The 23,470-nt window shown below is 44.0% G+C and overlaps 1 protein-coding gene across 2 annotated transcripts in view; it reads left to right on the forward strand.

Annotated features, from left to right (window-relative positions):
- The first annotated feature begins 1,226 nt into the window (after positions 1–1,226).
- Positions 1,227–23,470, forward strand: part of Tep1 (telomerase associated protein 1) — a 45,695-nt gene continuing 23,451 nt past the window's right edge. For both annotated transcript variants that reach the window (XM_034498122.2, XM_076931082.1), the window contains exons 1-18: positions 1,227–1,378; positions 3,253–3,843; positions 4,970–5,155; positions 5,778–5,912; positions 7,843–8,004; positions 8,493–8,645; positions 8,938–9,015; positions 10,137–10,261; positions 10,454–10,611; positions 14,823–14,932; positions 15,661–15,751; positions 15,948–16,134; positions 18,065–18,233; positions 18,885–19,043; positions 19,971–20,048; positions 21,173–21,303; positions 21,806–21,865; positions 23,009–23,167. In XM_034498122.2, the coding sequence (XP_034354013.1) occupies positions 3,277–3,843; positions 4,970–5,155; positions 5,778–5,912; positions 7,843–8,004; positions 8,493–8,645; positions 8,938–9,015; positions 10,137–10,261; positions 10,454–10,611; positions 14,823–14,932; positions 15,661–15,751; positions 15,948–16,134; positions 18,065–18,233; positions 18,885–19,043; positions 19,971–20,048; positions 21,173–21,303; positions 21,806–21,865; positions 23,009–23,167 (2,708 nt within the window). In that variant the 5' untranslated portion in view covers positions 1,227–1,378; positions 3,253–3,276. The remainder of the gene's footprint in view (positions 1,379–3,252; positions 3,844–4,969; positions 5,156–5,777; positions 5,913–7,842; positions 8,005–8,492; positions 8,646–8,937; positions 9,016–10,136; positions 10,262–10,453; positions 10,612–14,822; positions 14,933–15,660; positions 15,752–15,947; positions 16,135–18,064; positions 18,234–18,884; positions 19,044–19,970; positions 20,049–21,172; positions 21,304–21,805; positions 21,866–23,008; positions 23,168–23,470) is intronic.

The following is a 23,470-nucleotide window of genomic DNA, read 5'->3' on the forward strand; positions in this document are numbered from 1 at the left end:
TCCCTAAGGAATCCGGCTGGAACTTGAGACCCTTCTGCTTCAGCCTCTAAAATCTCTGGAATTGTAAGGGTATACTACCTGGCTAGTAGTACTTTACATATAAAACAGACCTTCTCCCCTTCTCCACTTTGTATTTATGAGTATTTTGCCTCTATGTATGTCTGTGCACCTTTATGCCAATTGCTCTTGGAGGTTAGAAGAGGGGATCATGGGTAATTAGAGTTACCAATGGTCGTGAGGCATGATGTGGGTGCTGGGTACTGAACCTGGGTCTTCTGCAAAAACGAGTTCTTTTCATTTCTGAGCCATTAGAGGGCAACCTGGTTTACATAGTGAGCTTCAGGCCAGCTGGTGTTATATAAATAGACCTTGTCTAAAAATAAAATCCCAAACCCCCAAAATAAAAAATTTAAAAATTTTATTGCTGGTCGTGGTGGTGGTGGTGGTACATGCCTTTAATCCTAGGAGTTGGGAGGCGGGGGCAGGCGGATCTCTGTGAGTCAGAAGCCAACCTGATCTATGTGATGAGTTCCAGGACATCCAGAGTTATAGAGAGAGAACCTGTCTGAAAAACAAACAAACAAACAAACAGTTTGGTTTATTATTTCTGGTACTTTTTCTAGGAACAAAAAGATGATGTAATGATGACTCAAATACCATGGGCAGAGTTAACTCTATGATCTTCCTGCCTGAGCCATCTAAGTGTTGGGATTAAATGTGTGTGCCACCATTCTGAATCATATTTTCAGAGGTTTCAGTCAAGGATTTCTTGACCCTCTTGCTTTGGCCTGTGGCAGAACAGTTCATGGATGAGGTGGGATGGCGAACGTTGACAGAGGAAACTGTTCACTTCCACGGTGGAAGAAAGGAAGCAAAAGGGAGAGAAGGCACCTTTCAAAGTCTGGTCAAGGGCACACTCTCAGCGATCTTTCTAAAGGTTTCATCACCTCCCAACAGCTGCCCCAGGCTGGCATGATTTTTAGCACATAAGCCTCTGGGGTATTATACATAATACCATCAGAACATGACTGTATTGGGTGGAAATACAGCTCAGTTGGTAAAGTTGGTTTGGCCCAGAATATGAATTCCTAAACCGTACAAATCAATCCGGGTGTGGTTAGCACAACCCTGCAATCCAGACATTTGCGATTATCCTACCCGTGGCAGTCCTGCCCTCAGCCCCGCCCAGGTCACTGCCCCGCCCACAGCCCCACCCCGCCCCTTGCCCAGCCTCGCCCCTTCGCCTCCCTAGGGTGTTGGTTTCCTTTCAGTTCTGTCTCCAACGTGTCCACTGGCTGACCCAGGCCGGTTTCTGCTGTCTGTTGCGGAGAACCAACGCACCCCTCATTGCGCACAGCTTTTCCAGTCCCGAGCGCAGGTAGATCCCTGGCCGAGACCAGTGTGGCTGGACTCCGGGAAGGGCCTAGGGCGAGCGTGGTGCACCGCCTAGTCCTTCCGGGCAGCTTGCAGGGAGGTGGGGTGTCCTTGGTAGGGCGGAGGGATGAGGCTCAGAGAGAATGGGTTCCTTTTTCCTTAAGGGCTCCTAGAAGGAGGGAATAACTATAGCAAATGAGGGGTGTTTTGAGCACTTTTTAGCAACCATCAAGTTTAACAGTGATGGACACTAAGGTGCCAACATGGGAGGCCTTAACGATTTTTCCTAAGAAAAGAGTAAAAGTCTGAAGTATGGCCCCAGATCCGAGGCCAAAGAAAAAGGACTAGGGAGGTAGAAGTGAAGGCAGATATACATACTAGTGTATTTACAGAATGTCAGTATAACACTGTCAATACCAGTTATCTCTGGAACTTGGAGAAGGACTTCTAAGCTTTCAGAAGTTCATCAGAATCTCCATAAACTCCAAAGAGGAAAAAATTATCTTGTTTTTATTTTTCTGTTAACTTAAATTTTTATTTGACAACTTGTTTTTCACTCTTGGATTATGCCAGATGTGGGGATATATATATCTCCACATATGCCATATATATGCCATATTTATAAGCCATATATTATATATATAATATATGCCATATATTATATATAATATATATATATATATATATATATATATATATATATATATATGCCTTAATCTGAGCACTGGGGAGGCAGAGGCAGGTGGCAGATGGCGCTCTGTGAGTTGGAATCTGTATAGTAGTTCCAGGTCAGCCAGACCTATTTAGTGAGACTTTGTCTCAATCAATCAATCAATGAGTCAATCAATCAATCAATCAAATATTGAATTAATTTTGATATTTTTATTACTCATTGTATGTGTGCAAGAGTATGTACATATGCGGATATATATACAGGTTTGTGGAGGTTAGAGGGCCTCATCAGGTGTCTTATTCTAGTGCTTCCCACGTTACTTTGGTAGGCTGCCTGCCCAGCTTGCTGTAAGATCCACCTGCCTCCCAGTGTTGGGATTATAGTCACAGACTACTGAGCCTTACTTGTCATCTAGATGCTCTGTCAACTGACCTATCTTCCTAGCTCCCCATCCCTTTTGGACAAAGTCTCCTGTATTCTAGGGTGACTTTGATCTTTTAATTTGTAGTGTAACCAAGAACCTTGAACTCCTAACCCTCCTGCCTCGGCCTCAAGTGCTGGGAGTGCAGGTGTGTGTCAGGCTGGCCCTCATTGCTTTTTTCTCCTTGTAGCACAGGGACATGAGAGGAATATCAAGACACATTTTCTTTTGAGAAAGAGTGTATAGCTCATACGGACCTGGAATTTGCTATGTAGCCCAGGCTGGCCTCCATGTTCTGATGGTCTCCTCTTGAGCTGTGATTCTAGACAAGTCACTGCTACGGCATGCCAGGCTTTCTTCCCCTCTAAGCCTTTGTTTTCCCCTTTCCACCTGTTTCCTTAGAATTATGCCTGGATGAATCAAAAGAAAAAAAAAAAAAAAAAGGCCAACAAGATGGTTAGAAGTGATTGCTGTGCAATCCTGACCACCTGAGTTCTATACCCAGATCTCACTGTGAAGGGAGAGAACCAACTCTCAAGGATTGTCCTCTAGTCTCACACATGCTATGACACACATGCCCAAACTTACAGACACACCTCTCTCCCCCTTCTTCCCCCTCTCTTTCTCTCAACACACACACACACACACACACTAATAATAACAATAACAATAACATAATTTTAAGAAATAAAAATATTTGTTCTTTGCCTCTCACTGGCACAAACAGATGAATATGGAGTTGATATGTTTCTAGTGCATCTCATCACCTGTTTTTTTCTCCTAGGCATATGTTTATTGTGTTGCAGCTATGGAGGAACTCTGTGGGCATGTACCTGTCCACTCAGACATCCTCTCCTTAAAGAACCAGTGCCTGACCATGCTCCCTGATCTCCAACCCCTGGAGAAAATACACGGACATAGATCTGTCCACTCAGCCATCCTCTCCTTGGAGAACCAGTGTCTTACCATGCTTCCTGACCTCCAGTCCACGGAGAGAATAGATGGACATATATCTCTCCACCCAGGCATCCTCTCCTTGGAGAATCGGTGCCTGAGCACGCTCCCTGACCTCCAGCCCCTGGAGAAGCGATGTGGACATATGTCTAGTCATCCAGACGTCCTCTCTTTGGAGAACAGATGTCTAGCTACCCTCCCCACTGTCAAGAGCACTGTATTGACCAGCCCCTTGCTCCAGTGTCTTCACATACCTCACATGGCACAAGCTGATCTGTGTAGCCTGAAAACTAGCAACTGCCTGTTCACTGAGCCTCCTAACAAGAAGGCTCCACATTTCTCTGAGGAACTAGACCGTCCAGTTGGACCCAGGGCCCCAGAATCCATTTCTGCTACAGCTCAAGTTCAGGAAGTAGCTTTGGTATTTGTTTTTGGATGCTTGTCTTGACTCTAGCCTTTTGCTTTATGTTCAGTACCTTAGTTTCCACCACAGATGATCTGTGTTTAGGGACCTTCCTTTCTCAGCATTTTTGGTATCAGCCTTTGGTTCTTTTTGGATAGTTCTAGGAACTGAACCCAGAGGCATGCACATAAGTGCATTTTATTACTGAGGCTCTCATGACCTTTCTGAGGTACTCTCTACCTTAGGGCTGTTTTCACTGCCATCTTTATTTTTATCAAATATCTAGAGATTCTGGGTAATAGATCTCAAAAGTAGTCCTTGCCTCTAGAAAGCCTCTGATCAAGAAGAAATCCAGCATGATTATTACAACAGTTAGCTGGATGCCTTTGAGGTTAGACATGCGATCTGTCTATATCTGAGCTCACTTCCTTGTATGTCATGTACTTATACATGCCTACTTAATAGAGCATGTAAGCACATTTGGTACATAGATCAGAATTAGCAGACAGGACCACATTTCCTCTGTGGATACTTGGGGAAAAGTTAACCTGAACCTTATCGTATCTCTGCTAACAATAAAGTATATAGCCTTAGGTAAAGCTAATATCCCTTTGGAAGCTTTAATTTCCTCGTCTTTCAAATCAGGTCAGTGAAAATGTGCTTCACAAGGTTCTGGTCCAAAGTACAACTGCTGTTACCCTGCTGTAATTTGCAGTTTGTAGAGTCAAACATACATTATTCCATCAAATCTTTCAACAGCCCTATCAGGGAGGTGATAGTGAATGAAGAAGCTAGGGGCTTGTGGGGAATTGATTGGAGGCTTGGCAATCTTCTGACTCAGAAAGCAGCACAATGAGTTTAGAAGCCTTGGGCTCCCAGACTTGCAATCATGAAATGGCAGTGGGGAAGATCATAGAGCATCCGGGCAAAACCGCAGAAGCCTGGATAGAGAAAGGTAGTATGAGAAAGAGTGCCAAGCTAGAGATAGGCTGGACTAAAGGTGATTAGTGTGGGGGTGAAGGGAGAGGATTTATTTGTTTAGAGATGTGGACCTTTCGTATCTCTAGGAGATGCTTTCTAACCCCTCTGTTGGAGGGCTGTGTGTGCGTACATGGTGTGGTTTTATAACTGCCACGGTTTGCAGGGTCAGTGGTGCATCTCAGAAGAAAAAGAATCGCAAGAAGAAAAAGAAAGTGCAGAAGTCCCGATGCCTTTGTACAGTCTAAGCTTGGGAGGAGAAGAAGAGGTAGAGGCACCGATCCTAAAACTTACATCTGGAGATTCTGACTCTCATCCTGAAAGCACTGACCAGGTCCTCCAGGAAAAGAAGGTAGAACTTCCAGAGTTGGGAGGTTGATGGTGGAGGGAAGGGTGAGGATGAAGACCAGTATCCGGGCTTCTCCCTAGGTGGAAGGTTGTAGAGGGAAACGATCCCGTTTCCTACTTCCTAATCTACTTGTTCAACCTCTCAGTTGAATAGACATCTTTCTGAACCTTGGTCCACATTTTCTGTGCTTTTTAAATTTATTTATGCCAATGAGTATTTGCCTACATTTGTAGATAGGCACTGTGTGTATCTTGTGCTTGCGGAGGTCAGGAAGGATGTCAGATCCCTCTGGGCATGGTGGCACATGACTTGTAGCCTGAGTACTTAGGAGGCAGAGGTAGGTGGATCTCTGGGAGTTTGAAGCCAACCTGCTCTATAATAGTGAGTTCTAGCTAGGGTTACAAATTGAGACTGTCCCCCTGCAAATGTTCTGCCCTCTGGAGCTGGACTTAAAGGAGGTCATGAACCAATGAAGGTACTAAGAACTAAACCTGGGTCCTCTGCAAGAGCAGCAAGTGCTCTTAACTACTGAGGAACTTCTCCCTAGCTCCTCTGTCCTTGACTGTACAAGTTGGTCTGTGTAGATCTATAGTTACTCCTTTCTTCTGTGTTTCCCAATTCATAGATGGCTCTCTTGACCTTACTGTGCTCTGCTCTGGCCTCAAATGTGAATGTGAAAGATGCCTCTGACCCCACCCGGGCATACATCCTTGAAGTCTGTAATGCACTGGCCCCCTTGGAACCTGAGTTCATCCTTAAGGTATTGTGGTATGAAGGAGTGGGGAGAAGAGGGAGATATTAATGTAGTTATGGTATGAAGAGCTGCTTATTGGAGAAGATATTAATGTAGTTAATGGAGATGTTAATTATTGGAGATATTAATGTAGTTATTGTATGAAGAGCTGCTTCCACCCCTGTGGGGTGGAAGGAACACTTGCTCAAGAAGGGAGCAAGATGTCTGGGTGAGTCTGGGGCCTAGTCCCTGGGGTTCTGTGGAGTGGAGAAAGGGGAGACAGGGGGAGGTATACTAGAATTGGTTTGCACAAGCTAAATGCATAACACTAGACTATGGGAGTCTTGTTAACATGATGAAACTTGGAGTTGGTCCCATGGGTATGTAAAACTCTGTCCCAGATATCATGTGGGGAGTAGATAAATGATGGCTGTTTCATAAGCAGAGAAGAGGGATATTCTAGCTTCTTTCTGTGCCTGCGATAAGTCACTCTAACCAAAAGTAACTTAGGACAGGAAAGAGGACTGTTTTGTTGTTGCTTATACTTCCAGGTCACAGTCCATCAGTGAGAGAGGTTAGTGCAGGAACTTGAGGTAGTAGCCATGGTGGGACACTGCTTGCCAGCTTACACAGGCTCATGCTTAGCTTTCTTCTTTCCTTTTTTATTTTTCTTTTTAATTTTTACTTTTATTTAATCTAATGAGATTATGTATGCTATATATATAGCTCAAAGGATTGTCACAAAATGAACACAGTTGTTTAATTTGGCTAGCTAGTTCCAGAATCGGAACATTACTACAGACTCTCCCAGAACCTATTTCAGGCCCAGTCCCTGTCACCCTGTCACTTCCTCCTTCAGTAAAAACCTGCCACCACCCTCAGAGAAGTTACCCAGGAAGGAAAAAAGCAGCCCTCAGTTAGGTCCTCCTTGTTTGTGGGAGAAAGGGGTGGGTACGATTAGGATACTAACTTCAAACACCAATTCTCAATTACATATATACGTATTCTATATGCATCTCATAAAATTCATTCATAATGCTGCATGCAGGTGAAGTTTACTGTTGTGGTCAGGTAGTCCATATGCCACAGCTTGTCTATGCTAAAATTTAGCACTGAATTGTTTGTACCTCTAGACCATCACCAATGATGTTGTCATGAACACACATGCTATTTTAGTGTACTCCTTCAGGCATTTTTATTATATTTTTTTTGTACCAGGATTAAAAATCTCAGATACCGATCAACCATTACTCAAAAGTATTTGTACCAATTCCAACTCTTTAGCTAGCTTTCTTATACAGTATAGGATGACCTGCCTAGAGAAATGCCACCCACAATTCGTCAAATAGTAATTAAGATGACCTCCTTCCAGACATGCCCACTAGCCAGTTTGATCAAGAAGTCCCTCCCCTAAGATTTTCCTCTCAGATGACTCTAGGCTGTCAAGTTGACAAAACTAACCAGGACAAGGGGAAAATGTTTTCAGTGAAGCTTTGGAAGATGACAGGCTTAACCAGCAATTGAACCCTTGGAAACTTTTCTCTAACTAGTAGTATTTTATTCCACTAAGTAATAATCTAGATACTGAGCACCTTTTTCTTAATATAATTTAGTATAATTTTAAGGCTCACAGTTACCAAAAAGATTTCAGAACTGCCTTCAGGGAGATCATAACTAGTTGTCAGCTCGTTATTTCTCTCTCTTCTACAACACATCCACGTGGCCATCAGTAAGTTTTTGATAGACGTTGGTATGAAGGCTCTTAAAAACAAGGGCAGGCCTGGTTGATGCAGAGGATGGTCAGTAGACTAAGTGATGTTTGCACTTTATCTCTTGTAGGTATTGTGGTGTGCTCAGAAATGGTTTTATACTGGCAGATTCAATAAGCAAGATAGTTTAGGGCATGGAGCTATGGGATAAGTGAGCAACATGCCGATCTCTTCTGCCCTCTCCCCAGGCATCTTTGTACGCTAGGCAGCAGCTTAATCTCCGGGACATCGCCAATATAGTTCTGGCTGTGGCCGCCCTCTTTCCAGCCTGCCGCCCCCACATACGACGGTATTACTCCACCATTGTTCACCTGCCTTCAGACTGGATCCAGGTAGCCGAGTTCTACCAGGTATGGTCCTTAGCACCCTGCACTTTGACCTTTCCTCTTTCCCCCCTTTGTTCATAGAGGACATTTTCAGACAAGTTAACCTTCCCTCCATTTTCCTGCATCCAAGTGCCCAGAGAGGATAAGTTTTCCCTGTAAGAGCCAAGTAGACTAATGGAATAGTGAGATGAGGGTTGGATCAAAGTCTGAGAAAAAGTTGGTCTTATTCTGGGCTTTACTTTTTAATTAATTGTTTTATTTATTTACGTCCCAGCTATCCACCCCCACCACACCCCTAGACTTTCTTTAAAATGACGATGTGCTTAGAGAAGACTGCTAACTCGCCCTGTACACAGAAGTGTAACTATGGACATGGGATTAGGCAATTGTTCCCCGTTATTGTTCCCATATAACTTTAGGATGTGTGTGTGCGCGCGTCTGTGTGTGTGTGTGTGTTGGAGGTGGTGGGTTGGGTCTAATTTCTGTGGATCTTTTCTTTTTTTCTTCAACAGAGCCTGCCAGAAGGGGATGAGAAGAAGTTGCCTGCCTGCCTCCGTGCTGCCATGACTGACAAATTTGCTCAGTTTGATGAGTACCAACTAGCTAAGTATAATCCACGGAAACATCGATCCAAGAGGCGTCCCCGCCAGCCACCCCGCCCTCAAGTCAGTCTTTCCTCAGCCCTGGGAGTTCATGGCCCCTTTTCTCTAGGGAGGAAGGGAGGAAGAAAGGAAAATGTTGAGCTTGGGAGCTCCTATACGAAAGTATCTGAAGTGTTCATATAACAGAAAACAAAGAAGCCAGAGAGGCCCAGATAACCTGGGTAGAGTTCAGGGCCAGAAAGAACAGGGCCACCTTTGTGAACTTGCTTCCTGTTTGACAGAGATATTCTTTCAGGGCTACTGGAATGGGCAACTTTCATTTCTCTGTTTGAAATGTTTTCTCCTATCCCTGTAGAAGACAGAACTTCCATTTTCAGAGAGAGGGAAATGTTTTCCAAAGAGCCTTTGGCCCCTTAAAAATAAACAGATTATGGTGAGTTCCTTGCTTGGGAGTTGTCTGTCTGTATATATGTATGTGTTATCCCTTCTGAACTTGAATTTAGAAATAGAACTCCATCAATTAAAAAAAAAAATTCCAACAGCCAGTGTGGTAGACACTTACTTGTCTCCTCCTACCTGGGTGTTCTCAGTTGGGGTTGTCTGGTTTGGTTCAGAGAATAAAAGGAAGGAACTTTTTTTTTCCTCTGTTGTTCTTGGTCTTACAAGTAACATATCCAGTTGGATCCGTGAATTTAAAATTTCAAAAAACATTTCCACTCCATACAAAGTTTTTAATTTATTTATCTGTTTTATGTGTATGAGAGTTTCGCTCTCTGTGTCTGTGTACCACATGAATGCCTGTGCTCTTGGAGCCCAGAAGATGGCATCAGATCCCCTGGGATTAGAGTTACAGACTTTTGTGAGTCACCATGTGGATGCTTGGAGTTGAAATGGGTCCTCTGGAAAAGCAGCCAGTGTTCTCAGCCACTGAGCCATCTTTCCAGCCTCCTGTAGAAAGTTTTAAAACAAACAGATGCCACCACAATGAAGGCTCATGAAATAGATAATAGTTGCCTCCTTTTCCCTCTCTGAGACAATAAGGATGTTCTCTGTTCTCATTCCCACCTTGTTCTTTATAAGCCAGTCACTCTATAGTAACTCCAATAGGTCAGTCTTGTATGAGTGAAATACAAGAGCTCTCAGAAAGCTGTTGTTGTCCCCCACCCTTCTCTTTTTCTTTTGGCACCCAAAGAGCTACTATCTTTGATTTTTGTTTTCTGTTTTGAGATGGTCTACCATGTTACCCATGCTGCCTTGCACTCTCTGGATCTGTTGTGGAGTTCTTTCACCTTAGCCTCCCAAGTTGCTGGCACTGTAGGAGTGTTGTTACTGTGGCTGTTAGCTACAGCTGTATCCTTGGGAGCTCCCACAGAGTTTTCCTTGATGTTTCTATTCTTTGTCCACATCTATTTTAAAGATTGAAATTACCTCATGGGTGTATGATCATTTTATGCTTTACTTCCTGCTAGGGTATGGTAGGCTTGTGTTTTTATTTCTCATACCCCGTGATCATGGCTAAAATGAACCCTGTGGTACTTGGGGCTGTCTCCACAGTTTGAGGCAGCTTATAATGCGGTGCCAGAGAAAAGAAGACTACCAAGGTTCACTCTGAAGAAGTTGGTAGAGCAACTGCATATCCACGAGCCTGCCCAGCATGTCCAGGCGCTGCTGGGCTACAGGTGAGACACTGTATTTCAAATGTATTTCATTGACCTGATTATTCTGGTTCATTCATGGCTCCAGTGCTGGTAGTTCTCAATCCCATCTGTATGAGGTTAGTCAGACAGTGATGTGAATATGACTGGCTGACTTTGGCTCTTTCCAAATTTGTGTAAGCTTTGGACTGATAGGGGCTTTCTTTCCTCTCTTAGGTACCCATCCACCCTAGAGCAATTTTCTCGGAGTCACCTCCCTGGGCCATGGGATTCCAGCAGAGCTGGGCAACGGATGAAGCTCCGAAGGCCAGAGACCTGGGACCGGGAGCTGAGCTTGCGGGGAAACAAAGCTTCTGTATGGGAGGAGCTCATAGGTGGGTGGCTTTGCCTGTCACTGTCACGTTCCTTTTCTGCCTAACCCCTTTGTGCTTCTGTATTTTAGGTCCTACCTTGAAGATTTCCACAAAATGGTGCAGTTATTTTGCAGTTTAATTTACATAACTAAAAGATGGGATTTTTGAGGTTTGCCATTTACCATACCACTGTGGACAGTGGAATTTGCTTTAAATAGTGTTGATACCATAGGTTGATCATGATTCCAGGATGTGTGTAGGTGATACACAGTCTTCAGAAACACAGGGCAGAAAAGTGGTACCTCTTTCCTGTTTGCATCTGTATTGATACGCCTTTAATATATTACAGTCGAGTGGGATTAGATCTCGAGATGGTAGAACCTCTGCAGAAATTCATATAGGTTCTGAAAGCTTTGATCATTTCCCTCTACTGATAAAGGAAGAAATTCACTTTAGGGGAGACCAAATTACCTTCAGTGTTTTCTTCCTCTCTTCATTGTCTATTTTTAACTATGAAGGGCTCTTTCATGCTTTTTTCTTTAAACATTTGAATTTTATTTTAATTGTGTGTGTGAGTTTAGGTGCTCCCAGAGACCAGGAACGGGCATTGACTACCCTGGAGCTGGAGTTATAGGCTAACTGTAGGTGTTAGGAATCAAGGTTAGTAACCCTGAAGAGCTGTACTTCTCCTTGACTGCTGATCACTCTCTTCACCCCATTTTGAGGGGATGGAGAGATGGCTTAGCAGTTAAGAACATTTGTTACTCTTCAAGAGGACCTGGGTTTGATTTCCAGCACCCATGTGGTCAATCACAATTATTTGCAATTCCAGTCTTAGAATATCTCGTACTCTCTCCTGGTCTCCACAGAACCAGGCATGCGTATGGTTCACAGACACACATGCAGGCAAAAGACTCATATACATAAAACGAACAAACTAATGAATGATTTTTAAAAGAAACGGGAAAGCTCTGTTCTCTCTTTTATACCTCGTTTCTTTTGCTTATCTTTTGTCTTTGGAAATTCAAACTTATTTCTCTCTTTATTGAAATTTATGTAACATTAGACCTTGGTGGATGTGGTGGTTTGAATATGCTTGGTCCAGGGAGTGGCTCTACTAGGAGGTGTGGCCTTGTTAGAGGAAGTGTGTCACTGTGGGGGTGGACTTTGAGACCCTCCTCCTAGCTGCCTGAAACACAGTATGCTCCTGGCTTCCTTTGGATGAAGATGTAGAACTCTCAGCTCCTCCAGAGCCATGCCTGCCTGGATGCTGCCATGGCCATGCTCCCGCATTGATGATAATGAACTGAACCACAGAACCTGTAAGTCAGCTCCAATTAAATGTTGTCCTTTATAAGAGCTGCCTTGGTCATGGTGTCTGTTCACAGCAATGAAACCCTAACTAAGACAGTGGAAACTCTCCAGTTTTAAAACTTTCGAGCCCAAATGCCCTTTGCTGGTTGTTATACATCGGACTTAAGGCAGCCTGAGTTGCTTTGCTATTTATCATTCTCTCTGTACAGGTGCCTCTGCTGATGTCTGGATAAGAATTACCTGGGAATTAAATCCCATCATCTGTCAGCCTTTTCACCAATTTACAAGTTAAGATATAGTGAGGAAGAGGCTTTGGGTGTGGGTAGTGTGGTGATGCACACTTGTAATCATAGTGATGGCGAAGCTGAGGCAGGAGGATGACTAGTTTGAGACCAGCCTGGTGAGTTCTTGTCTCAAGCAAACAACACAAATAACAAGGAAGGATGTAGTGTTGTCTGCCTGCATATTTTTACTTTGTAACTTTTGCTGAGAATCACTAACCCTGAAAGTTTAAACTGCTTATCTTGTTTGGGACTAAATTTGAGTCCCTATGGTTAATTTCTTTTTTCACATTTTTCTTTTGTCTATTTATTTTCTATGTGTCTATGTGTAAATGTGTATATGTCTTAGTCACTATTCTATTCTCTGAGAAGAGACACCATGACCAAGGCAATTCTTATAGAAGAAAGCATTTAATTGTGGACGTAGATTTGCTTATAGTTTCAGAGGTTTATTCCATTATTACCACGGAGGGAGCGTGGTGGCATGCATACTGCTGAAACAGTAGCTGACAGCTGTATTCTGAGAGAGAGAAAGAGGCAAGGTCTGGGGGAGAGGAGAGACTGGGCTTAGCATGGGTTTTTATGAAAACCTCAAAGCCCACCCCCATGGTGACGCACTTCCTCCAACAAGGCCATACCTACTCCAACAGGGCCCCAGCTACTCCAGCAAGGCCACACCCCCTAATCTTTATAATCTTTTCAAACACCATTCAAATATATGAGCCTACGGGGCCATTCTTACTCAAACCAACTCAAAGAGAGTTTTGCTTCTATGTATGTCTGTGTACCACATTTGTGCTTGGTGCCTGAAAATGCCAGGAGAGGGTATTGGATCTCCTGGGACTGGAGTTACAGAGGGTTGTGAGCCACCATGTGGGTTTGGGGAATTGAACCCAAGTTCTCTGGAAGAGCAGCCAGTGCCGTTAATTACTGAGGCATCTCCCTAGCCCTTCATTTTTTGAGATAGAATTTCTTTATATTGCCCAGGCTGTTCTTAAATTCAACCATTTCTCCTTCTGCTGAGACTGTAGGCATGCACCTAGCCCAAAAGGTACTTACTTTCTTTTTCTTCCTCTCTCTTTACCTCCCTTTTTGAGAATGCCTACCTGTGTAGTCAAGGCTTGTTTCAGCTCTCAGTCCTGCTTTGGGCTCCCCAGTGCTGAAATTATGCTTCCATGTGTATGTGATCATCTAGAGTGCACAGAAAGGCCAGAACATTGATGGAACTGGGTGTGGTGGCTCACACCTATAATCCCACTGATTTAGTTCCACAGCCAAATACCTGTTTCCCTTTTCATTTCTTAAAAAAATATTTTTTATTTTTTTGAAATTAAAATATGCCGGGTGGTGGCGCACGCCTTTAATCCCAGCACTTGGGAGGCAGAGGCAGGCGGATTTCTGAGTTCGAGGCCAGCCTGATCTACAGAGTGAGTTCCAGGACAGCCAGGGTTACACAGAGAAACCCTGTCTCGAAAAACCAAAAACAGAAAAAAAAAAAAAAAAAAAAAAAAAAAAAAAAGAAGTTAAAATATAATTACACGGTCTTCCCTTTTTCCTTCTCTCCAACCCTTCCTTCCCATGTTGCTTGCTGTCTCTCAGGTTCATGACTCTTACTTCTTTGTTGTATTTCTAAATATATAAATACAACCTGCTCAGTCTGTATGAAGTGACTTGTGTGTACATGATTTCAAGGCTGAGCACTTGGTATTAAGTAACCAATTTGGGGATTCAGAAGAGAACCTTCAACCTCAACATTACTAAACCAGGATAGTAAGTATTTTTCACTATATATCCACTGAAAAGTATAGAGCTCACTACTCTTTCTTTAAAAAAAAATTATACTTGAGGCTAGAGAGATAACTCAGCAGTTAAGAGCTTGTATATTGCTCTTGTAGAGGACCTGAGTTCAATTCCAAGCACACATCAGGCAGCTCACAGCCACCTGTAAGTCTAGCTCCAGGGCTTACTGTATCCTCTTCTAGCCTCTGTGGGCACTTCCAAACAAGTGATATACATTCCCTCATACACAGACACACACACACACACACACACACACACACACACACACACACACACGCAGATGAGTAAAAGTAATATTTCAAAGAAGAAAATCTGGCAGTGGTGACACACACCTTTAATCCCATCACTCAGAAAGCAGGGGCAGGTGGATCTCTGAGTTCATGACCAGCCAGATCTGCAGAGCGAGTTCCAGGACAGCCAGGGCTACACAGAGAAGAAACCCTTTCTCGAAAAACTGAAAGTTTTACTTATTTGTGTGTGGGGGGTGGGAGGGTGGGCACTGTGTGAAAGGTCAAAGGGCAACTTGCAGTAATCAGTTCCCTCCTTCCATCAAGTGGGTGGGAAGAAGAGGAGCACATTGTACCAGTTGATCCAGCAGCTAGAGACAACAGATAGTGACATCAGTTGTTAGTGAAACAGCTATCCGATATACATTGTATGTTTTTACCCTCTAGTTCAGGCCAATCCTTGCTTCATTTTCCTGGATCTTTAAAACATTTTGAATAGAGCAGATTGCATTCTTCCATTTGAGCTTTTGTGTGTCTCTGTGCTTCCTGCTGTGGGCTGCAACTTTGTGTATGTCACTCACTTGATTTACCCTGTCCCCCATGACTGAAGACAATGGGAAACTCCCCTTCATGGCCATGCTCCGGAACCTGTGTAACCTACTGCAGACTGGGATCAGTGCCCGCCACCATGAACTCGTTCTCCAGAGACTCCAGCATGAGGTAAGTGTGATCACTGGGGAGATGTCATACCTGGAGGCCAGGCTCTTCCATGTGGCTGAGGTGGTCATGGCTACCAGCTTATTTCCTTGAGGGATGTAAGAGGTGCAGAAATCTACATATGTTGGAAAGAACAGGTCTCCAGGCATAGTCAGTCTTCCAGAGATTACAGTAGAGTAATAATTTTCATGTTTACTTTGTGAGCTCAAAAACATACACAAAGATCACCATCTATGAATTAACTCACTTCAGAAGCAGTATAACATAAAAAGGAATGGGGCCCCATGGCTGGAGGGACGGCCTGAAGTCCGTAAGGGCACCGGCTACTCTTCCAGAAGGCTTGGATTTGATTCCCAGCACCAACATGGCTGCTCACAACCATCTGTAACTCAATTTCCAGAGTATCTGGTGCCCTCTTCTGTCCTCTGTAGTACCAGGCACACATGTGGTCCACATGCATACCTGCAGGCAAAACACTGATACACATAAAATATTTTTCAATTAAAAAATAAATAAAAAGAGAAATGGAGCTCCTGTTAATCCCTTTCACCTCATTCATACCTTTCTTTCTTCCCCTTCCTCTTCCTCTTTTTCTTCTTGAGATCTGTTTTCCTCTCCTCACCTTCCTGCAAGCGTGGCAGAGTCTCTGAGTCACTGTCCTGGTTCTGTAGCCCCATGGCTTCTCATCTCTCATCCGTCCTCCTCCGCTCACCACCCTTCTTGTTTTTCAGGAATCTGTGGTTCACAGTCGGCAGTTCCCATTCAGATTCCTTAATGCTCACGACTCTATCGATAAACTTGAGGTTCAACTCAGAAGTAAAGGTATTTTTTCTCCTTTGGTTCCTGTTTGCCTCTTGTGTGTAAATGAGACAACACTCAGATATTTTCAGCCTCTTGCTTTGCAGACTTAGGGTGTGGTGTAATCAGTAGCCAGACCCTTACTAGCCCTAAGGATAGGGGTTTAACACGCTAAGGGAATAGAAGTTGCCTGACTTGCTGTTTTCCTGTTACCACACAGCATTGCCCTTCCCTTCTAACACAACGCTGATGAAGCAGATAATGATTAGAAACTCAAAACAAATCAGGAGGCCCGCCAATCCGAGGCACTTGTGGACCCTGACTCGTCGGCAGCTTCGGGTGGCAATGACCATCCCTGTGATGTATGAGCAGCTCAAGCGGGAGAAACTGAGGCTGCACAAGGCCAGGTATGTGCTTGTTAGCTAGGGAAAAAGTAGGACAAAGGAACTGAAGGACGATGCTAAGGAGCCATCTAGGAACCAGTCATTCATTATCCTCTAGAGATCTGCTTGTGAGCCATTCAGTGCTGCAGACTTTTGGTTTCCCATCACTTTTAAACCAAAATCCAGTCCTTAGCACTTGTGTTTACCACTGTTCTATGAAACCTAAACTTCTCTGGCTTCCAGATTGTTGCTTGAGACTGTTCCATTGGTCCTGATGGATTCAGTGAATGTGTGCAGCCTCTCTTGTTGCATACTGAGTCATAGGTGGGCCTGAACCACCTGATGTGTTGTGGGGAATGGGAGGCTTGAACTTGGGTCCTATGCAAGAGCAGTACACATTCTTAGTCACTGAGCCATCTCTGTAGTCTGAGTCTCTTGCTGTCAGCTAAGTTGGCCTTGAACTTGTTGTGTAGCCCAGACTGGTCTCCGAGGTAAGCCTCTAGCCTCACTTGTCTCAGTACCGAGATTACAGTTATGTGTCACCGTGTTCAACCTAATCTCGTTAGTGTAGTTGATGGTTTATGTGTTGATGGTTTTTGGCTTAGCCATATTGCATTGCTGGCGGATGGAGAATGAATTTCCTGTCATTCTGTTGTATTTATTAGCTAGAAATCTAAAAAGCATTTCCTTCATCAGCTACATGCATTGGGAGGTGGAGGCCCCAGGATCAGGAATATGATAGCAACCAGGTCTATGTGAGACCTTATCTCAAAAATAAGTACCCCTTTCCACCCAAACGCCCTGTGGCTGGAGCATTGGTTCAGTAGACACAACACTGGATGCAAGCCCCACCGCTCAGAGCTCAGGGAACCCTACAAAAGAGGAAGCAAGAAGACTATAAAAAACATAGGGGATGGAGGATACTAAGAAAACAAAACAAGGCCTCCAAGTCAGCGTAATCAAAATTCATATGAACTCACAGAGATGGAGGCAGCATGCCCGGCACCCACGTGGGTCTGTACCAGGTTCTTTTTGTATATATTATGGCTTCCAGTTTAGTTTTTTTTTTTTTTGGGACTCCTGATTTTTTGAGTAAGCGGGTCATGGATTCTTGCACCTTCTCTCGGGCTCTTTTCCTTCTCTTAGTTTGTCTTGTTCAACTTCGGTGTGATAGTTCTTGTTTTATCTACTATTTATCTACTATTTGTTATATTTTATTATTATCTCTTAGAAGCTTGTTGTTTTTTAATAGACAGAAATGGAGTAGTGAATCTGGATAGGAGAGAAGGTGGAGAGGAACTGGGAAGAGTGGAGGGAAGAACTCTGTAATCAGGATGTATTATGTGAGGAAATAACCTGTATTTAATAACAGGAAAGCAACAAAACAATAGTATATAACAACAAATGTATCCATAAAAATTAATAAACAAAACAAAAAAAACACACTGGATGCTTTTCAGAAAATCTGGATTTGAATCCCACTTACCATGTGGTAGCTCACAGCTGTCTCTAGCCCCAGTCTCAGGGGATCCAGCACCATCTTCTGGCCTCTGCAGGCACTGCACATGGATGGTGCACAATTGTTCATGTAGGCAAGACACCCATCCATACAAAATAATGAAATGATTTTGGAAAATTAATACCCCTCAATGGACTTGTAGCAGTTAAGCCACACCTCTAAGAGCGAGTCCAGATCAGCATGGCAGACGCTTTCAGCACTGGCTCAGCTAGGGGTGCTGCCTTGCCTGCCGTGGTCTGTGTAAGAGTCCTGTGGTATGGAGAAAAGGAAAGTTTCTATCTCAGCAGTGGAGTAGGCTGTGGGAGGATAGGATAGTGCCTAAAGAAGAAGAGAGAGGATTTAGTATTGAAGTGGCGTATTTTGTCTTTCCGTCTGCTTCAGAGTCACAGGCAGACAGGCTTCTGAGCCCCGTGTCTATGTCTTCTCTTGCTGCAGACAATGGAACTGTGATGTTGAGTTGCTGGAGCGGTATCGCCAGGCCCTGGAAACAGCTGTGAACCTCTCTGTAAAGCACAACCTAGCCCCAATGCCTGGCCGAACCCTCTTGGTCTATCTCACAGATGCAAATGCTGACAACCTGTGTCCCAAAAGTCACTCACAAGGGGTAAAGAAAAAACAATACGTCTTCTGAGGGGCTGGCAGGGTGTTGGGTCTTGAGAGGGGTTTGTTTCCCTCTGGTTCTCTGAGCACAAACTGAAAAAAGTGGTGTGGGTTTGCTTCCAAGTGCCAGTTGTTGGTGCCCTGGAACAGTTTTAGTCAGTCTCACTTATAATATAATATAATACTATATATTTATATTATAATATAATATAATATAAATATATTATAATATAATACTATATATTATAATATAATATAAATATAATATAATATATTATTAATTATATTATATATATTAAATATATTATAGTATAATATATTATAATATAATACTAACATTTATATATATAATATAACATATATAATATAATATAATACTAACATTTCAAGTTTGGCTAGCTAATTCCGATCTCTGAATTTCTGTCACAAGTATATCTCATGCCCACTTTGCTGTGAGCCAGTATTGACTTGGGCAAGGATTCTGACTTCTCCCTGCTCCTCCCAAGTCACTTCTTCCAGAGGGCTGCTGAAGATGACCCCTCCTGAGAGACCCACAGTCTTTCCTTTCCCCAAACCAGGCGTTTGGCCTCTAGAACTGGGGAGGCAAAGGTGGGTTCTAAAGGTTTTTTTTCCCCATGATGCTCTGCTCCATCAGCCTCCTCTGAACTATGTGCTGCTGTTGATCGGAATGATGATGGCTCGGGCAGAGCAGGTGACTGTGTTGTTGTGTGGGAGAGGATCTGTGAAGACACCTGTACTTACAGCTGATGAAGGTATCCTGAAGACTGCCATCAAACTTCAGGCTCAAGTCCAGGTCAGAAACACAGCCCTGCTATCCAGAAATATATAAGTGACAGAAGGCTGGGCTCATCCCAGATAACTGATGAAGATGTAACTAGCCAGGTGTAATAATAGTGCACACCTTCCATCCCAGAAGCAGGAGAAGTGCAAGTTTGAGGTTAACCTGGGATACATAGTGTTATAGTGTTCTCTCTCTCTCTCTCTCTCTCTCTCTCTCTCTCTCTCTCTCCCTCTCTCTCTCTCTCTCTCTCTCTCTCTCTCTCATATAAGAAGCTGGGCATGGTGGCACACAACTTTAATCTCAACACTTGAGTAGCAGAGGCAGGCAGATCTCTTTGAATTCAGAATCAGCCGTACTTACATAGTGAGTTCCAGACTAGTCAAGACTACATAGGGAGACAAGAAAATGAAGCACAGCTGTATTTGACTTTGAAGATTTCTCAAACAAATTGACACTTGCTTTTTTATTGATTATATTAGTCTTTCATTGCCGTAATGAAATGACTTCATAAGGGAAAGATGTTTATGTTGCTCAGAGTTCCTGAGGCTAGAGGGTATGGCACTGGCATTGACTGGCTCTGATAAGGATCTCTTGGCAGGAGGCGTGTGGAAACACACCTGGAAGACAATGATTACATCCTGAACCAAGGGAGAATGTGATTGATGGTTCAGGTTCTGGTTCAGGTTCAGTTTTTTACAACTTATGTTTGTAGGAATGTAGAGATACCTTAGAGCCTTCCAAGAGTGCTTCCATAATACTCTAAGGACGTCTTGCTGGGCCTCGCCTATCATTACCAGGGTCCAGACGAGCCCCCTATTTTTACCGTACAGTGGGATCAAATTTCAACACAGAAACCAATGGGGGATACGTTCAAACTACATCCAAAGCCTGGAATTGACACCTCAGCCCAACCTTGTAACCCATATTTCTTTCCTTCAGGAGTTAGAAGAAAATGATGAGTGGCCGCTGGACACTTTTGGGAAGTACCTGCTGTCTCTGGCTGTCCAAAGGACCCCTGTGAGTCCCACTCGGTTCCTATGAAACTCCCTCTAGCATTTCCCTGACAACCTGCTCCTGTTTGTTGTCTCCTGTAGCTGAGGCTGGCCTTCCATACCTGCTTCTCCTGCCTCCACCTCCCAAGTGCTGGGCTCACAGATGTGGGATATGTGCCTGGTTGCCTCCTTTTTCTTGACCTTTCTAAACGATTCATCAAACCTTGCAGAGCTCCCATCAACCCACTGCTCAGTGTAGTCCCAGATAGGGCTGTGCTCCTAAACCTTTAATGATAAATGGAAAATAGGAGTGTTGTTTAATAATGTTTGCTAGTTCCCATGGTATCAATTGTTCCACATGGCAGCCTTCAAGCTACCAGCATTATGCCGTTGAATATAGCGCTATGCAGAAATAGAGCTGTCGCAGAAGCTTGCCCATTGATTGTATTCCACAGTACTGGGATGTAAATATGCTTAGGGTTGATGATAGAGAAGATAATTAGAAGCTGATGCATTTCGAGAAGGTATTACCATTGTCTTAAATATAATAGAAATACTGTAGTGTTTAGAACTGAAGTCAGGGCAAGTGCTTCACTTTGAACTATACCCATAATCCCTTTCCTTATCAAACTGAATGTTTAAAATGGCCAGGTAGAGAAAATGCTTAGCTTAACATGCTCAAAGCCCACACCAATAAATATAAAATAGCCATACTTAAGAACTGACCCACAGCCACGCATGGTGACACACTCCTTTAATCCCAGCAGAAATAGGAGGTAGGAGGATCTCTGTGAGTTCAAGGCCAGCCTAGTCTACATAGTAAGCTCCAAGACAGCCAGGACTACACAGAGGCTCTGTCTCAAAAAGAAAAAAAAGTTTCACAAAGTGAACCTTCATCTCTCATAAGCATGAATGACCTCCACTACCTCTCCCTTCTTTTCTTTTCTTCCCATCCCTCCTGTCCCTGATGCTTTGATGCCACCCTAGGTTGGGGTGTAGTGGCATCCCTTCTAAGCATTCTTAGGGGCTGCAGCTTCCTTTCCCCTCAGAGTTCTACCCTTCCATCCGTAAGCATCTCGATGTTCTGAGCTCATCCACGTCTATTTTAGCCTTGATCCCTGGTCTCAGCATCCTCTTTTCATCTTACAGATTGACAGGGTCATCCTGTTTGGCCAAATGATGGATACCGAGCTGCTGAATGTAGCCAAACAGATTATCTGGCAGCATGTGAATTCCAAGTGCCTCTTTGTTGGTGTCCTCCTACGGAAAACACAGTGCATGTAAGGATGCCGGTCATTCTTGTCCAGTGTCTGAAGACAGTGGTCCATACTTCCTGTCTGCTTCTGCCAAAGTCCCCCTTGTCTGATGTTTGTCTCTAGCCTTCTTGCTTTATTAGTTCTACGGAATTTAAGTTTCTAGGACCTTCTTTGAAGTCTTTTTGCCCCTGTGTGCTATTAGACACTGGACCCAGAGCTTCATTCCTTCTAGGCAACCATCCTATCACTGAGCTGTTCTCTGGCCACATAATTCTATTAAGACAAGATTGGGTGCACTCAGGGTAATACAGCTATTGATCACAAAACTGTTACACAGAGGTGAGGTGTATATCTTAAGGTATCGGGGAATAGAGTCTAGGTATGTAGCCTTGGCTGGCTTTGAAATTGTCTTCCTGTCTTCCAGGTCTGGTGCTGGGATTGCAGTATAAGCCACCACACCTGGCTACAGGAGACAACAAACAGGAGCAGGTTGTTGGTGCTGAGTGACTGCTTCTTTCTTTGGCAGATCGCCAAATTTGAATCCCAACGATGTGACGCTCTCAGGCTGCACTGACGGGATCCTGAAGTGAGTACAGTGTGAGCATCGGAGGGGCTTATCGGCAACACAGTGTGATAGGGACTGTACTGTCTTAATGCTTCATCACCCTCAACAGCCTCTACCTACTGGCTAAAGATGGTGCCTCAGCTCTGTGTTCTATACAGCCAAGTTAAGGCTATACCCAATAAGAAAGAGGAAAAGCAGGCTGGAGGATTGGATCATCAGTTAAGAATACATACTGCTCTTGCAGAGGTCGTGGGTCTGGTACCCAGTACCCATGCCAGGTGGCTCCCAACTAGCTGTAATTCCATCCAGCTCCAAAGGGATCCAACAGTCTTCTGCAACAACAGAGATTTGATGTCTCTGCAGACACTGCACTTGTGCACACAGACCCACAGATGTACACACACACACAGAGAGAGAGAAAGAGAGAGAGAGAGAGAGAGAGAGAGAGAGAGAGAGGAGATATGAAGAAATATTATTTACTTTAATTTTATGTGTATGAGTGTTTTGCCTGTGTACGTGGATATGTCTGATGGATAAGGCCAGAAGGGGGCGTCAGATTCCCTAGAGCTAGAGTTACAAACAGATGTGAGCATCCATGCGAGCATGCGGGTGGTGGAAACCTCCCTTTAGAAGAGCTGCTGGTGCTTTTTAACCTTCATATTTGTTTCCTTTCCTCAAGTTTTCTTTGGATGTTTCCCATGCTCTTCAACTCATATAGGGCAGCCTGAAGCAATAGGGAGCTAGTGTAGCTGACCACTCAGGCCAGGGAAGGTCTTAACCTGGAACTGTGGCTCCACCCAGTTTTCTAACAGGGATCTTAAGGTCACCATGCACAGTGAGTGGGAGGGGCTGGGGCTGGTGACATCTGTTATCCCCGGTGTTCTGTAGTCTTATTTTCTGTACACTTTCCTGGCTTATGGTTATCTTTTTTGTCTGGCTAGTTTTTTTGAGATGGGGTCTCATTATATGGCCCAAGCTCACCTCAACTTGTGATTCCCCCTAGCTCAGGTGGAGAATTGTGAACATGACATACCAGGTCGGCTCTATGGCTGTCTTCCTAAGGGGAGCCACTGAACTGGGCAGTCATGTCTTCGTTGACTGTTTCTCTTGGGACACCTTCCTGGTTCTGATCTCTGATTCTGTTTTCATCTTGCTTTTTGTTAGGTTCATTGCCGAGCATGGAGCTTCTCGTCTTCTGGAACACGTGGACCAACTAGATAAAATATACAAGATCCCTCCACCCCCAGGAAAGACACAGGCCCCATCTCTCCGGCCACTGGCGGAGAACATCCCTGGTCCCTTGGGTCCTATTTTGCAGCATGGGTCAGTCTGGGTTGTGACTTTGTGAACTGGGAGGGTTAACAACAGAACCTGTAGAAATCCTGTGACTGCCATTCTGTCTGCTACAGGGGCATTTGCTTTTTTTCTGTTTACTAAAGTATTTGTTTTCCTTCCCCAGGCAGGGGCTTCCTGGAAACTGTCAGACTGTGAACCTATTTCTTGCTTTCCTAGAGAAAGTCTGACTATAGGGAGGGCAGTAGGCTCCATGTTGACACAGCCAGGGCTTAGGCAAAAGGTTTAGGCACAGGCTCTGGCTTTTCACACAGGGTTTGCCAAATGATACCT

The sequence above is a fragment of the Arvicanthis niloticus genome, chromosome 3, assembly GCF_011762505.2.
Source record: "Arvicanthis niloticus isolate mArvNil1 chromosome 3, mArvNil1.pat.X, whole genome shotgun sequence".
Lineage (NCBI taxonomy): Eukaryota > Metazoa > Chordata > Mammalia > Rodentia > Muridae > Arvicanthis > Arvicanthis niloticus.